At 38.6% G+C, this 17,157-nt stretch overlaps 1 protein-coding gene across 1 annotated transcript in view; it reads right to left on the bottom strand.

Annotated features, from left to right (window-relative positions):
• EPB41L2 (erythrocyte membrane protein band 4.1 like 2) overlaps positions 1 to 17,157 on the bottom strand; it is a 234,964-nt gene that overhangs the window by 118,027 nt on the left and 99,780 nt on the right. Inside the window, exons 3-4 of the mRNA XM_026649545.1 lie at positions 11,058 to 11,548; positions 9,741 to 9,953 (exon numbers count right to left, since the gene is read on the bottom strand). Coding sequence (XP_026505330.1) covers positions 9,741 to 9,953; positions 11,058 to 11,534 — 690 coding nt within the window. The 5' untranslated portion in view covers positions 11,535 to 11,548. The remainder of the gene's footprint in view (positions 1 to 9,740; positions 9,954 to 11,057; positions 11,549 to 17,157) is intronic.

Below are 17,157 nucleotides of genomic sequence, written 5' to 3'. Positions count from 1 at the left end.
TGTATCATTAAAACAAATAAAGCTTGAATGTAATGAATTTTACGATTTCTGCTCATTTTTGTTCTCTCCCTTGCTCCAGGCAAAGTAACACAAACCCAGATTATTTTATTTCAATGGGGTGGAAATGAACGAGTAATTCTAATCCAAACCAAGAAAAGAGCAGAAAAACAGTAATGTATTAATAAAGCCACAGCTTGAATCTAAAGAGGGTTTTTGTTTGTTTGTTTTAAAATATAAGTGAGTGTGATTTAAAAAACTCACTGTCAAAAAATCAGGTCATTATTGCTTTTACTACAGTAATTAATTTCACAAAGTATTGTTCATCTTTATTTCTCTACCAGTAAGGAATATTTACTTATACAAATAGTAGCTTAATTACATTAGAGATGCTAACAGTGTACAGTAAGAACTGCAAAGAATGACAGTTTCCAAGAACTCAACATGAAAATCTGCTCCAGGCTGAAACTTGGCTTCTCAACCAGAAGGAAGTTGGCTTTGTGTGTCTTTTTGAGCAACTGTGTTTAAAATCCATTTGGCTCGTTTTGGACGGTTATTTTTTTGCATTTAACCTCCCCCCCCCCCCCCCAGATAAAATAGTAATTTAAAAACATCTATATGTTTTCTAGATACCATATAGTACTTTGTAAAGGAGAATTCAAAACATAATTTAGTCAAATATGAAATATTAAAGGACTCAAAGGACTAGTACCTGGAAGTATTAAAACCCTTTGAAGAGAGCTGCTTCTTAAATATCAGTTACCTTGTGAAGTAGCTTTATAAAGGCTTTTACTACCATCCTTGTGGTAATAAGAAGTATATATAATATTCTACATACTGTACAAGTGCAAAAATAAGTTGACATTATAGGATGACATGGGTTTATAGTAGTCAGTGTTGTCTGCTCATGTCCCACATTTTTATATTTTTTGTAACAGGTATGGCTAAAGTAATTGACATTCTTATTTAAATATCTATGTTGATCTCTGACTTTGTTCCGTTTTCATTAATTTCTGCTTCTATCCCTCAAGGTAACTCTTAATTCATTATAATTGCAATTATATAAAATTGCCGTGGCAATTATAGTTGATATTTTTAATCAAAAATTAATTTGATTCTGCTCAAGTTTTAAACAGTTCTAATTTAATTGTGTTAGGATGAAGATGTTGCAGATATGAAAATCCCAACTGTAAATGCATGTCCCAGCCTAACTGCAAAAAGCAAGACATTTTAATTAACACATTACCGAGCTAATCCATTTATGTACTCAAAACCTAGTTTTCATGCAAACATGTCATTCTGCATTACCTTAAATCTAAATGACATTTATTTACATACCATACATCTTCAGATGTCAATGTACACTGCCTACACGAAAATAAGATTCTGCTTAAGCATTGCTCCATTTATGTATTTTTTCGTGGTTCTAACTAATATTTTGAAGAAATCACCAAGCAGCACTGTTGTGGGTCTTCATCACATGATTATGTAAACTCTTATTACGATGTGTTTTTGTAAAGCTATTAAACACATTTTGTACAAAAAGAAATTAATCATACTCTGTGCAGCAAATTCATCCTAGGTATATTCTCACATATCATGTTCCATGGAAATCCATAAGCATTTCCTTTAAAAAAATATTTTAAAAAGAGCTTTGTGTGACAAAACCCCTAGAAATTCTGTTGTTGGTAATTGCTCATTTTACTCTCACCCTCTAATACTCTCCTGTACCTTAAATACATGCATGCATGGGGTGCAACAGAGAGCAAAACCCCCAGTATAACAGCTTTGTCTCTTTCCTCTGAAATCAGAGGGGATTTGTGGAGGACAGGAGAAGCTGACCATATCTTACTCTTCCAATCATGTTAGAAGTGCAATATATGAGACTGACAATACGGAAGGCCTCAGGGAGCACACGTAGAGAAATGAAACCAAAAACTAAGTGAAGGGTGAAATCCATGCAACTCCACCAAGATTGGCCTAATACTGTCAGTTCCTTGGAGGTGACAGCTCCCTTGGCATGTGTCCTGAATTAGAAAAGAATAAGTAGTAAACTCTTTCCCAGATGTTGGGTGAGCAACTACTCTTAAAAATACAGTTAGCAGCAAACCCTGAATTAAACTGAATATGGCTTTTCATTTTGCAAAAAGAGAAAGCACAACAGAATGTAAAAGGTTCCTAATTGGTATTTCTTTTACAAACATTGCTGCTGTTGCTGCTTGTGTGGAAGTATACACAGGCATGGAAATCAAAAAACATTGCGGAATGCATGCATATAGAGGGTATGCCTCCAAGCCAGAGAGTCTGGGGACAGCAGCAGTCAGAGGAAGTAGTTGTTGCTCTTTAGAAAGGATGCCTGCATTCCATTTCCCTGCAGGCAGGAGAGAGCTAGTGCTTATTTTTCCAGTATGAAGAGAAAAAGGGGCAAGAAGGAAGACTCGACAGTGTTAGACAATGGGTAAGAATTTGTAAGTAAGGTAGCCAAGAAAAGACGTCTTTTTAGAAGGTAGAAGTGGTTAAAGAAACCGAAATTACAAAATGAGATTGTTTGTAGAAAGTATCCAGCACCAGGAGGAACACAGGGGGACCCATACATATGGACATAAAAATACCAAGAAAAATAGTGGTGATACATTGGTGTGGACAGAAACACTGAATAAATGAAGGTGTCCAACTTTTACAATATCAATTACTTTTTTTAATGTGAAATTACACTTTATCATAGTAAGAGTATCTTTATCTACAGCTCATTCTCTCTATGCAGAATTATGAAACAAACATAGAAAGTACATTTACTCACTATGTGTTCTCTTCACTTAAGTATTTAAATACAACCAAGCACCAAGATTTCCAGCAAATACAGATAGATTCAGTGAACCTAGTGCTACAGAAAGCACAAAGTTTGGGTCCTAATTAAAAAAATTTAATTCAAAATTATATTTTAATTAAAGAGGAAAAAAGCTTAGTAGCTATTTTTAAAAGGAGTAAGCTTTGTACAGCTTTATCTTCACATGGATTGCTTCTATATTTTGAATTTCATAATAATGGTACTATTTCCACTTATTTGGCAGTGCAATGAAACAAAAGAAGGAGCATCTATTAGAGCCATAAAGATCATCCAGTATGAGATTCTAATGAATGTTTTGGGAAACAATTCTTTTTAATAGGGTGATCAAAGCAGTAGTTATGGGTGGATTTTTTTTTATTGGGGGGGGGCAGTAAGGAGGGATACAGAAAACAAACCCCCTATCTGGCTAAACATAATTAGAACATAAGAATGGCCATACTGGGTTAGACCAAAGGTCCATCTTGCCCAGTATCCTGTCTTCCAACAGTGGCTAATGCCAGGTGCCTGAGAGGGAATGAACAGAACAGGTAGTCATCATGTGATCCAGGCCCTGTCGCCCAATCCCAGCTTCTGGCAAAGAGTATGTTTGTATAATCTACCTTTTGACAGTATTTTCCCCCATCCCCCCGAGTAAATATGCCAGATTGTTCAAGTACCTGGTTGACATAGGCCAATAGTCTTCCAGTGGTTTTGTAGAGAAATAAATTTCAGCTTTGAGATACACTATGAATTTTCCATTAAATAAATAGAGTGCTGCTAAATGTGTGGGAGCACTTTTAGATGTGTGTAGCATAAGAGCACATCCATTTCAGTTGCACAAGATAGTTTCAAGAACAGCTCTCTAGGGAACAATCTTCTTTATAATGTGGTTAAAGCTTCTTTTTCTCTAGGAGGAAGTTTCAGATACTGCAGCTGGGTCCTGAACTGGAAAACACCTGATCTCCATCTGTTAAGGACCATCTGTTCCTGTCCCCCAAAACACATTTTCAAGTTGGCAATGAATATTATTTCTAAACTAGAGAGTTTAATACCTCAAGAGATTCAGTAAACTTGTACTATGAAATGTCTGCTCAAAAGATATAGCGTACATATTATTCTGAAGGTTGAAGTGGTTCCATGGATGGAAGCTCTTAAAAAAAAAAAAAAAAAAATCATCTATGTCTTTGCCCCCTACCTGAAGCACCCTGGGCACAGTGTACTGGAGAATCCCTTGAAACTTCAGGATATGGTGTAAAACCTATCATTGGGCAGGCATTTCTTATGAATCAAACAGAACTGGACCCTTGAAAATTTAGAGGTTCTAAAAACAGACAAAGGGGGAGAGGACCACATAACCCATTTTTATTTACATAGTTAATGTCTGTAAAATGTGCCCAGACATGATTTTGACGAGCTCAAAATGTTTGTATAACAAATAAAAAAACCTCAATGCCCAAAAATCACACTGGCAGAAGAGGTTTAAACTTATGCTTGATGAACACTTAGTCACATAAAAACATTGCAAGTTTCTGTACAGAGTTCATTTCTTGGACCATGAATCCCCCATGGTTCTGACAGAATGGCTTTGGATTTAACTGAGCAAGTTGTTCCTATCTGGCAGTAAACCTCTCCTATTTATGTTACTAAGTACCTAACTACCATGAAATAGAAAGCTGCTTTGACCCTATCCTTTTGTTTGGTTTGGTGCATGCTCACATGTTTTATCAGCGTCTAATTTCTCCCACTGGCAAGTTATTTAAAATTCTGTATTGGGTAAATATCAGCTGGGATTACTTTTTCCTAAAACTGCCTTGATACGTTTTCCACTCCTCCAAGATGCAGGAAATTGCTTCTCTTTATGAAGTTTTCCAGGAAATACTCCTTGGGTCTCCCCCCCCACCCCCCCTTCCCTACTGCTTCTTTGCTAGCCATGGATTTGACTCTTATCCATATGTGATACATTAAGTGCAAACAGCAGAGCTACACAATGATGCTTTAAAATTACCAATATTTCTCAAAACACTTTCGTGTCTAAAGAGTGAGTGATTAGTGCTGCTTTGGCTAATTCCATGATATGCTGACTGTACCAATGCTAGCAAGCACTGAAAACCTAGCAAACTGTTCGCTCTGTTTTTCTTTAATGTATGGGAAACAATAACAAATGTGCTGAAAAGCTGATATGTTGTGATGATGGTGCACCACAACTGAAGCATACAGTGCTATTGTAATATTCCACCAAAAACACATCAAACACATGGAAGCAGAAAAACTGGGCAAGAGGAAAGGAAACAAAGGCAGACAAGGAATGTGAGCATTAGATACCACATACTGATAAACAGCAACCCAACCAAATGAAGCTGGATCTAAAATAACTGCCTAATATAGCTAGACTATAGCAAGTTTAGCATTCTGTTTTGAAAAAAAGTTGAAGTCAAGCTAAATGTTAAGTTTCATCTTGACCAGTGTAACTAGAATGTAGGTTTTCTGACTCCAAAACAACAGGACTTAAAATATAAATCTAATAATTTGATTTCTAATTCCCTAGACTAACATCCTAATATAGCTTTCACACTGTATAGTTTATAAATAGGCAATTCAACTTTGGGATGGAAAGTAGTAATTAGTTTGCACTAGCACTACTCTGAAGTTTAAAGAGGGAAATAACTAACTGAGAGCTACAGGAAACATTTTATGTAGGCAGAATATAACTAGTTTAACTAATCTGGCCAGGACAACTGCTTTGTACATGCGATTCAGATGCCAGTTTTGCATTCTTATACGAGTTTTATATTGGTTTAAGTCCATGAACATCAAAGGAATTATTCCTGATTTACATCAGCATAGATTAAAATGACGAATGATCAATCCCCAATAGTCTACGCTTACACCTTGGTGAAAGAGGACTACTTTGGACTATGGAAGTAACAGTTACTAACCTTTCCATAACTTGGTCTTAGAGATGTGTTGCACACATCCGTCCCACTGACTATGTGTGTGTGCTCCAGAGCACAGTTGGAGAGTTTTTCCCATAGCAGTACCTGTTGTGGTGGCATGAGCATCCTCTCCTGCCTCGCACCCTGCACGCAGGCATAAAGGATTGGAGCCACCACTGATCCGACTAAGTTCCTTCCTGTTGGGAGGGTCCAAAAGACAGAAAACGAGAGGGGGTTGTGGAATAGACGTGTACAAAATATCTTGAAGAACTAGGTAACTCACAAGCAACCCAAACTGGAGGTGGGTTCGAAGTTTATTTGAACAGGGACTGGAGGACCATTTGTCCAAATTTAACAGTCTCTAGATTGTTGAGAGAGAGAGAGCGAGCGCGCGCAAAGTGAGAGGCAAATATGTGACACGATGACCCTCTATCAGGTAGTCAACTGGTAACGTAGGCAAACAACTAGATATAAAAAATGATATCCTTTGAGTGGAACAGGACTTCCTCTCATTTTGTTCATTGTACTTGCGGAGAATTGAGTAGAAAAGCTGAAAGATTTAGTCAGATCCAGATAAAACTCTAAAGCAGTGGTCCCCAACCTTTCCCTGTGGCGGGCGGTGGACGACTAGCCGCCGAGAAGCGGCAACGCCAAGAAGCGTCGCCGCCGAAATGCCGCCGAGAAGTAGCGTCAAACGACGTCGCCACCGAAAATCAGCAGCATTTCGGCGGCAGCACTTCTTGACGTTGCAGCTTCTTGGCAGCATTTCGGCGGCTGCTTGTCCGGCGGCCATGGCGCCCGCGGGCACCGCATTGGGGACCCCTGCTCTAAAGCTCTTCTAACGTCCGGAGTGTACAGTCTTTCCTAACCATTATTACCAGGAGGCTTTGGGAAGAAGGTTGCTAAGAAAATTGCTTGGTTAATATGAAGTGTTATCCACCTACGTAAGAAACTTTGGGTGAAGACGAAGGAAGACTTTGTATACAAAACTGTATACAGAAGGTCTAACACTAGTGCACTCAACTCCCCCAGTCTCCTGGCTGATGGCTACTAAAAATGCTACCTTCACTGAAAGGTGCAACAGACAGTAGGTCGCTAGAGGCTCGGGGGGGAGATCAGCTTTGTTAGGACCAGATTCAGGCTCCAGGGGGCGGGGGGGAAATAGGGTTCTGTATGTACAGAAATAGCCTGTCCAATCCCTTTAAAAATCTTACAGACATTGGGTAGGAGCAGTTAACAAGTAGATGGAATGCCGATATAGCTACCAGGTGTACTCTGATTGAGCTAATTGCCAATCCTTGATGTTTCAGGGACAGAAGATTATTCAGCACACACTGAATAGAAGTAAGGACTGAGGAAACCTCTTTAGGTTAAGACCAAATGGAAAATCTCTTTCATTTAGCCAGATAAGTAGTTCTAGCTGATGGTTTTCTACTATTCAGCAGCACATTCTGAACTTCTCTAGAGCAGGACTCCTTCACCAATGTTAACCATGAAGACGTCAGGTGAAAGGCCTGAAGATTGCAGGGGGTGGGGGGCGGTGGCATGAAGCGAGTGTGACTGAGGGGGACTGATTGATAGGTCTAAGAGCTCTGAAAACTAGCATTGACTGGGCAATGCCAAGGCAATCAGTATAACATGGGCCTTGTCCTGCTTGACCTTGCATAGAATCCTGGGCAGAAGAGATATATGGGGAAAAGCATACAGGAGACACACTGACCACAGCAGCAGGAAAGCATCCATCAATGAACCAGCACTGTGGCCTGCCCGGGAAAACTGGTGACATTTTCTGTTGTCTTTTACTGCAAACATATCCATTTGAGGAGCTCCACAGAGGTGGAAAACGGTCCGTGCCATGTCTGGCTTGAGGGACCACTCATGATGATTAACAACCTGCTCAGGTAATTGGCCAGCATATTCTGAGACTTGGGAGGCAGGCCGCTTTCAGAAGTTGCTGATGAAGAAGTCTCAAAATAGAATTGCTTCCCAGCAGACTAGTGAGGACCAGTTCCCACCCTGTTTGTTCTAAAGAGGATGGAGTTAGGCTGTTCAGTGGTGGCAGATGACAGAACAAGAAGCAATGGTCTCAAATTGCAGTGGGGGAAGTCTAGGTTGGATATTATGAAACACTATTTCAATAGGAGGGTGGTGAAGCACTGGAATGGGTTACTTAGGGAGGTGGTGGAATCTCCATCCTTTAGCTGTTTTCAAGGTCAGGCTTGACAAAGCCTTGGCTGGGATGATTTAGTTGGTGTTAGTCCTGCTTTGAGCAGGAGATTGGACTAGATGACCTCCTGAGGTCTTTTCCAACCCTAATATTCTATGATAAAACATGGCTGTTGGACTGTCAGTCAGCACCAACTTTCCCAATGTGTGGAAGGAATGCCATGCAAGATAATTCAATAGCTCGCAACCAAGGGCACCGGAACTGGGGAGGCCAGGGGCCATGGCCCTCCCCCTTTTTGAAAGTGGACAGGCCTGGTCCATCCACTTTTTGCCACGGCCCCCCGCCCGGTAAGTAGAGGGTCCATGGCTGCCGGCCCACTCCAGCTTCTGGTTTGGCCAGGGATAGGGTGGGGGTGTGGGGGCACTAAGGAAGGGAGTGAGTGGGAGGTTAGGGGCAGCTCCGCCTTTTATACCTGCATGAGGCAGCAGACTGGTACCACTAAGGGAAAAACTCTCTGACAACTGTGCACTGGAGCACATGCACACCTACAGTGCAATGGACGTGTGAAATCAAAGAAGAACAATCAGTTGTGCACTTTTCTGAAACATGTATCTACCACGTGTGTATACACATAGCATTTTCCATACCTAACCTATATTAACTTCTCTTGAGGTTAACAGAGCTAATAACTTGAGTTTTGTGGAAGGAGGATAAGCTGAGAAATGCCTTAAGAGATTGCATAAGGACTAGAAACATTTTAACATTTGCCTTTTCAAAATATAAAGCAGCCTATGAACCAAAAAAAAAAAAAAAAAAAAAAAATCCACACAATAAGCACATACCTAGTCCTATCTCCTCTAGAATTAAAGTTCCGTAAGCTTGTGGTGCAAAGCTGTTTATTCAATTCCCACTGTGGTCTGACTTTTATTAAGAATGTAATTCCTCAAGGCCAGAATCCCATTTAAATTTTTTCTTTTGGTTAATATAATGTAAATGTACATTTAACTACAACTGAAAATCTGAATGGATGTCTGCTGTATTTAATGTAGACACCATTTTTACTCCACCTGGCAGTAAATATGCAAAAGAATTCTCAAGTATTAGAAAAATGAGCATCTACTTTTCTTTTATTACCTTAGCATTTCCTGTTTTTGTCAGTTACTTAAGGCCAATTTTAAATATGGAAAGAAGCACAAAATTTGCAAAAAATCTAAACAGATTTAAGATGCAAAAAAATAAAGCATGACACTATGGGGAGGATTAAGATTTGGCACAAATATGTAAATTAAATCAGTAGTGATCTGCATTAAATCTCACAGTTAAACCAGTTAACACACTGTCTAGAGTTCTTTATTACACCCATGAAATAATTCTAAAAATCAAATTAAGCCCAACTTTCTAGTTTGTGGTTAAACACTTCTTTTAAAATAAAATACTGTTTTAAGTACAAATAACAAAAGGCAGTGCCTTAAGGAAAATCTTTACTCTTTTGGGGAAGGGGGAGGTTCAGTTGCCAAAAGAGATCAATTTACCTGAAGAATTTTGTTGTTGTTGCTGAATTTGTATCATTTTTGTGAAAATGTTACTCAGAGTACCTTTTTGTAGCTTAACTGAGAAGTCTTAAAGATAGGAGTTTAAAATGGAAATAGTAACTGACCCTTAACTATAGCAATGTGAATGTGACAATGTAATGAACTCATTCCATTTACCAAAAACACACATGCATTAATTAACTCTCACTGCAATGAAAGCATACTGTACTGATTGCTGTCTTTCTATAGAGAAAGATCTCTTTATAGAAGGCTTGCTGCCTTACCTCTAGGTCACAGCTGTATTCGGTGCCATCCAGGAGCATCACTTTGCACGGCACAGTTTTAATCTTCTTGGGAGCTTTCTGAGGTGCTTTCTCCATTTTGATTTCAGCTGTTTGTACCTCTTTGGTCTCCCTCTTTTCTTCTACTTTTTGTTTTTCTTCTTGCTCATCGGCAACTTTCTCTACTTCAATCTCTTTATTGTCTTCTTTAGCAGGCTGTAAGAAAGATGTAGTTTAATACAATAACAAGTCCAACCCTTTCAGGATGAAGTTGAAAGAAAATTCTTCTTTTCTGTATATCAATAATTAATTATTCTTATAACTATCCATTAAGGTTGTGCTCCCAGCTGGTGTTGTTTGGATGCATAATATATAGTTTTAAGGGTTCCCCTTTGAGAAAAGATACTGAAAAACAATTTTTCTATCCTAAAGGCCACTATCTTGATGTTAAAATTCTAGCAGAAGCAACCAGTCTCCCTATAGAAATCAAAATAAAAGTTACACTTTTTTCTTAAAAGCAACTCAAAATATAATGAGAAACTGCATTAGAACAGAACAACATTTAAGAAAAACTCAAGCCATAAGTGACACAGGTTTGAATTTAAGGACTGACATCTGACTCTTCTGAAGGCAAGACTTTGGAGCACTGCAGAGCAGAGGCACATGTACAGCACAGTTCCTCACATTTCAACACCACAGCCATCAGCATCTCAACACCAACATCCAAGCAGCAAGAAAAAGACAGTATCCATAATGCATAGTCTTGAGAGAATGGAAGAGTAAAGCATGGAATAAAATAATTGAGATCCTCAGGACTCAAAAATAACTACAGCAGATAATAAATGGATTGCTTCAGTCACTAAGGGTATGTCTACACAGAAAACAAACAAAACAAAAAACACCCCACGGCAGCAAGTTTCAGAGCCCAGGTCAACAGACTTGGGCTCACAGGGTTTGTATTACAGTGCTAAAAAATAGCTGTATGTGCACATTCTGGCTCAGGCTGGAGCTTGGGCTCTAGCCTGAGCCAGAACGTCATAGCACGAGCCCCACAAACCCATGTCTGAAGAACTGGGCTCCGACCCCCTGCCGAGGTTTTTTTTTTGGGGGGGGGGGGGGTGTAGACATACCCTCAGTAGCACGTCACTAAAGTCAGCCCAAGCAGAAAAACTGCACAAAAATATAAACAGGGAGCCATATTAATCCCTGGTGTAATTTCAATACATGACATGTACTTCAGAGGAGTTACAGTAGCAATAAATCTGGTTCACTGACTAGCCGTTAATATTTTCTTTAAATTTATTAGTTTTCCACACATACCTGTGTGTCAGCACTGCTCACAGAATGCTTCTCTTCTTCCTCCTTGTCATCTGCTTTAGCCTCCTGTTGACTCTCAATTGTTGCTTCTTCCAAGTTTCCCTTTGGCTGAGCCATATCCTCTGGAAGTTGACTTTCCCTCTCCTCCATTACCGGTCTTTCCTCTACAGGTTTTTTCTTGACTTCATCTTTGGGCTCCACCAAGGTATATGATTTTTGTTTCTTAAGCCATGGGGGGATAAAGCGAGAGATTCCCTTGCCTTCAGATGGATCTTTTTCCTTCTTCTGACTACTTGGGCTGCTTTGGGTAGCTAGTGCTGGGGAAGGAGGAGAACTTTGTGCCTCTTCAGAGAGTGTCTTTTCAGACTTTTGATTTTCCTGACTCTCTGTTGCTTCCTCGTGTGTTTCCTTGGCTGCATCTGCCCCTAGCTGCTCAGATTCCTTCTTTACTTCAGTCTCTGGGCCAGCTTCAGTTGTCATGGTCACAGATTATGCTAGAAATGCAACAATAAAATATTATTATACATTGTTTCAACATTCTACTTTTTGGCTCTCAACACCATTAATAGGAATAATCTAAAAATTAAGGCACCATACATCAATTTTGTTAGGATTAAAGAGCTGTTTTAATCCATCCTATTTAAGATCTTCAACCAAAAATAAAAGTAGCAACAAACCAAAATCTGCTGCCATATTGGACATCTGGAATTTTCAAAAATGCTTATGCTAAAGAGATACATTATGCTTCAATGCACCACAGCTTTCCTCTTGGAAAAGTGGTAGGAGTGCTCCATGGTTCCTAGAATTAACACTGAAATACACTTGCTACAATAGGGTGCTCTTAATGTTAAAGACAGACTAAACACAAGAAGTGTTCAGTAAGTAACTTTCACTCTTTTTCTGCAGGCTTTTCAAAGCAGTCTAATGGGTCTCAAATTTCAGGAGGAGTTGGGCACCTACCTCTCCTGGGCTTGTTTGAAAATCCCAGCCATACACTGACATCGTGGCCTCATTTAAGTCAATGAAAGTTTTACAGTTGACTTCAAATCGGAAAAGGGTTTAATCCACAGTGTTTACAACATTTTTATACATTTCCACCTTGATCAAAACAGTGCTTAGGGGGAAATTATTCAAAGGAAGAGTTCTCTCCCCTCTTTTGTGCTTTTCGGGAGTACATTTCCAATCCCATCACTATTCACACCCAGCATTCTAATTAACTTTAATGAAAATATTAAAGGCTATTTTAATTGGAACAGCTACATGGTCTCCTTGTTAAAAATAAGATATGTTGATTGTACTGAGAATGGAGGGCACATGTAGAATGCTAGCAATCAAGCCCATGTATTTGACAGCTGCATACTAATAGCTGTTAATGGACAGGCAATTTTTGTAAATGTTTTATTTTAGTCTAAAAATCAAATTTGTCTCATGATTTCAGCAGGATGGGAATAAAAAAAAAACCCGATTCCCTAAAACAACTTGAACACAGGGACAGAGAAAGTGGAGTGCATCCATATTTAATGGTTCCTGAAACATTTATGGGCTATCAATATAAAAATGCCTTCAACAGACCTTGAATCAAGGCTGGTCTCTGAATCACAAGTTTACATAAGAAAGCATCAGAACATGATACTTTTAATCTCCATACATCTTTACCCAACCCCTTCTTAAAAGCTTAGGATAAACTATTGGCATAGCTAGATGGCCTGAAAGTCAGCAGATTGCAATAGAATTCATTCCAACCACTGACACCAACAGGGCACCCCACTGAAAAATGCCTGCCATTAATCCCTCTTGTTTAAAAACAGTAGACTATTAGTTTAGGGCCCCTACTGACTCTACAAATTCTAAATCATGCAAGGACAGAGGTAGTCTCTACATTAATTAATTTAGTGATTTTGAGTCATACATGCCGCCTTAAATTGCACTCAGAAACCAACTGGAAAAATTGGGGTATTTTATTCCTGGCAGGGAGCACCAGCAAGTGGGCTCCCAGTTTCTGCAGTAGCTAAAGTTTCCAAATGGACTTCATGTCTAACCACAAATGGAATTAATACAGTAAGCCAAACTGAGGTGACAAAGATACGGATAACAAATGAGAGCTGCATCCACCTAAGAGGTCATAAGCCTTCTTGTCAAATGGAGACGGTCACTGCTGATACTTGGACATCCAAAAGCAGCATATGGTGTCTTTATTTAACACAGTTAACATAACTCATTTTCACTGAGAGGCTTGACGGATACATAGGGCACAGTTTAAAATCACCTACTCATTATTACAGTTGTGCTGAGCAACCAGCCATGACCAGCAGCAAGAGAATGGAGGTCAGTCAAAGCATTGCATGTTTGGGGTTAGGATCCACCTCCACCACCAAAAGTAAAACCAAATAATCTTCCTCGAATAAGATACTGTAGTAAGTGAGAAGTTACAAGAATATTAACTGATAATATTTGAGTCCTACAGTCACATAATGCAGAGATTTGATTTAAGCTCACATTTAAATACTCAAGTTTTATACTTGTTACTTTCCCTAAATTGTTATAAAAAAAAAAATCAAAGAAAAGCAAAGCACTTTTGTCATGTTTAATAGATTTCTAGTGGCACTGAATGCTGCTTTTATATAACTACCTAATTTCAAGATTAAAGCAGAATTTAATTTGTGATTGAAAATATGGACTGTCCAAATATTTCCCTAAAACTAGTTTCTAAATAAATCTATGATTTCAGGAAATGCCTGGATTTAATGTAAATTATGCCAAATCTGAAATGCTAGCTATAAATTTGCCAGATTCTGAGAAGTCACTCCTCCCAGAAAACATTTAGGTACAAATGGGCAACAAATTCTATAAGAAATCTGGGAATTCACATCTCAATCAACCTAGAAGAGCTTTATGATTTAAATATCAAACCACTACTTCAGCAAATAGAAAAAGACCTGGAGTGTTGGGGGAAGAATGCAATTTCTTGGTTGGGAAGAACAGCCACAGTCAAAATGAACATTTTGCCAAAGATACATCTTTCTTACTTCAAAATCTTTCTGTAATCATCCCAGATAAAACTGTGGCAGGAACATAGAGGATGTCATTAGAATTTATATGGAATAAGGGGGGGGGGGGGGACCAACAGTGAGTGCAGATACATTGTATAAACCCTTTACATGGGTGGACTAGCTGTTCCAAATATTCAGTGGTACTTTCAAGTCAGCCAGCACGCAAAGCAGTAGTGAACATTGAGCTCTTTGACCCAGACCAACCCCGGTCTTTACTGAACATGAAAACTGTGGCAGTGAAAACATTGCTTGGCTACCAATTAATTAAAATTAATAAAAAAAAAAAAATCACTCTCCAGAAATTATACACTTCCTTTTAGCAAAGGCTATTTTATGGGCTTGCGATAGAACTGAAGATAAAAAATTCTTTCCCCTCACCCATGACACCCATTGCAAATAATCCCGATCTTAACCCAAATCATGAACCAGAGAGCTTTGAAGACCGGGAGAGCCATGGAATACATATGGTTGTCCAGCTACTCAGTAAAGAAACTTTTCTAAATAATTTAGACATTAAAACTAACTAACTGACCCACTCTCCTGTGGTACCCGTACTATCAAGTTAGACACTATGTTTCTCAACTTTCTAAAAAAATGGTTTTATACAGAAAACTAACTTTAATAGAAGCAATGGCATCTGGTCAATTAGGAAACTATCACCAATTGTTGAATATTTATTACCAAATAACCTTTTGGTAATCCTCCTAGGGCTTCCTAGCAGAAATGATCACACAAAAGAAAATGAATTAATTTCTCATCTGCTAGGCTGCCTCTCACTGGAAAAAGAAAAAAAAATAGTCCAACTATAGAGGAATAGTTAAAAAAAAAAAATAAGGGAGGTTGTTATGGAAATACTAACACACCAATTACATACCCAGCATAAAATGGGCAGAAGAGAATTAAATACTTGTATAAATGACAACCAAATATTAGAAGTACATTCACTAGCATACCTGTTCATTTTTTTTTTAATATTAACAATTGATAGACATGCCTGCTCTGTGAAATATGTATAATCAGAGATTTCACTCAATTTAATAAAAAAACTAGAAACAATGTCATCGGTATTGTAATTATGTTCACTGTAATATGGTAACACTCAAAGAGAGAAGTCTGATGATTACATTACTGTATAATATCTCTAAACAAAAGTTCACTGTTGTAATGATTATTGTTTTGTTTGACATTTACATGGCAAGGATTTTTTAAATCTGTTTATACTTCCTAAAATTGACACATTTACTTAAGTTGCTACTAGTCAAATCACATTTTGCTATTTATTTCTACTTTTACATGGCATTACCAAATTTCTCTTGCATGCACATATCCATCCCAACACTGCTACCAGAGCTAGAAATTATCTTTTCTGGGAAACAATCCACAAATATCTGCTTGCCAAAGAAAACTGATCTATTAGGCATTCTTTTGCAAGTATAGTATAGTCAAATTGTAAGTTTCAGTATTAACTGTGGCAGTGCCAATTGAAACTGATTAGCTAGAAAACAGTAATCTAGCCTTATGAAAAAAATTAAGTGAACTTCAAAGTGGCATCTTCTATTTGAGAGCACATTTTCACATATTTATTGTTCCAACTACCACCCTAAAACAATATTTGTGTATCTATATAAACTGCATCCTCCTCCCTATCATTATAAGGGGTTTGTCTACACAAACATTTAGTTCACAGCAAACTGGGGTGCTAGCCTACTGGGGACTACCTGGCCAGGTGGACTTGGCTGACTGGGGACTCAAAGCTCATTAACAAAACTATTAATGTGCATGAGCAAAGTCTAAGTGGGCCACAGCAAATAACTCTGCGGGCCACGTGTTTGAGACCCCTGGTCTATACGGACAGCTAGTCTGCAGCAAGCTAGTGTGAAGTAGATTCATACCCCAGCTTGCCAAGAACTAAGTGTTGGTGTAGACAAACCAAAGCTTTTGGAGGCTATCATTGTCTTCTCTTCAGCCTGCTTTCAGTTTGGGGAGGACAGAACCAGACCTTTTGGTCACTGGCAGCAGAGGAATGCCCCATCTTCCATGCTCCCTCTGATAAAGGTAACTTCCACAGCCAGGATAATCCAAATCAGATTGTGTTAAATACTTATATTGGAGAGAATGTAAATTCCACCAAAAAATGAACCCAAAATCTTGGATGTTAATTTCCATCTACTCTAGATGCTCCATTTGTCCGCAGGTGGCCTATACTTGATGAAAGGAAGTTTTCAGGTAAGCATGTGTTAAGGTCCACAGATCCATTGTAATGAGATTTTCATAGAAATATGACTCTAGGGTGGGAAGCATGATCATCCTTTAAATAGGGACATCCAAAATGAGGTAGATTATATATAAATATCTCCTCCTCCTTCACTTAGGCTCTAAGGTCTGAAGGAGGAGAAGACACCTGCCAAAAGAAAGGAAATGGCATTGACTAAACTTGGATAACCAATATGTAGATCTTGGGCTAATGGCAGACTAGCAAACCTCAATACAGGACACATGATTACTCTGCTCTGAGATTGATTTTTAAGTGAAGGAGGAATATTTCTTCAGTTTACTTAAAGGAATGAATGCTACGACAGTACTTGTCTGAATTAAAAGTACATTAATGGGCCTTATTAGAGAAAGTTCTAAACTTCAAATAAATTAATTTTGATTGGAGATAGTAGCCATTGGGAGGCCTACTCTAATGAACAGAAAGTATAACAATGCCTTCTATGGGGGATCAATTTGAATATGCTGTAATGAGCAGAGTGAGGTTCCAAGGTTGTGATCTGTGATCTTGCAGGGTTGAAATAATGTTGATTCTTTAAGGAAACATTTAATGTTGGATTTGTTCAAGAGCAGGAAGCTTTGTACATGTCAAGAATATTATACCACAGAGACTTGGCCCTTTTGCTAGGGCACTCATACCCTCATAATAAAGCCCTCCTGGGGAAACTCAAAGCTGTGTTTTACCGGTTTAACACGTTAAACAATGGACTTTCCACCAGCCAGTATAATACGTTCTATTCATTGACTTCTCTTTTGGAGTCCATGAGAGTAATAATCCAAGC

This window comes from Terrapene carolina, unplaced genomic scaffold (genome assembly GCF_002925995.2).
Source record: "Terrapene carolina triunguis isolate 2854851 unplaced genomic scaffold, T_m_triunguis-2.0 Scaffold85, whole genome shotgun sequence".
Classification (NCBI taxonomy): domain Eukaryota; kingdom Metazoa; phylum Chordata; order Testudines; family Emydidae; genus Terrapene; species Terrapene triunguis.
Note: the sequence above shows the minus strand (reverse complement) of the source record. Positions and strands in the feature narration are given on the sequence as shown.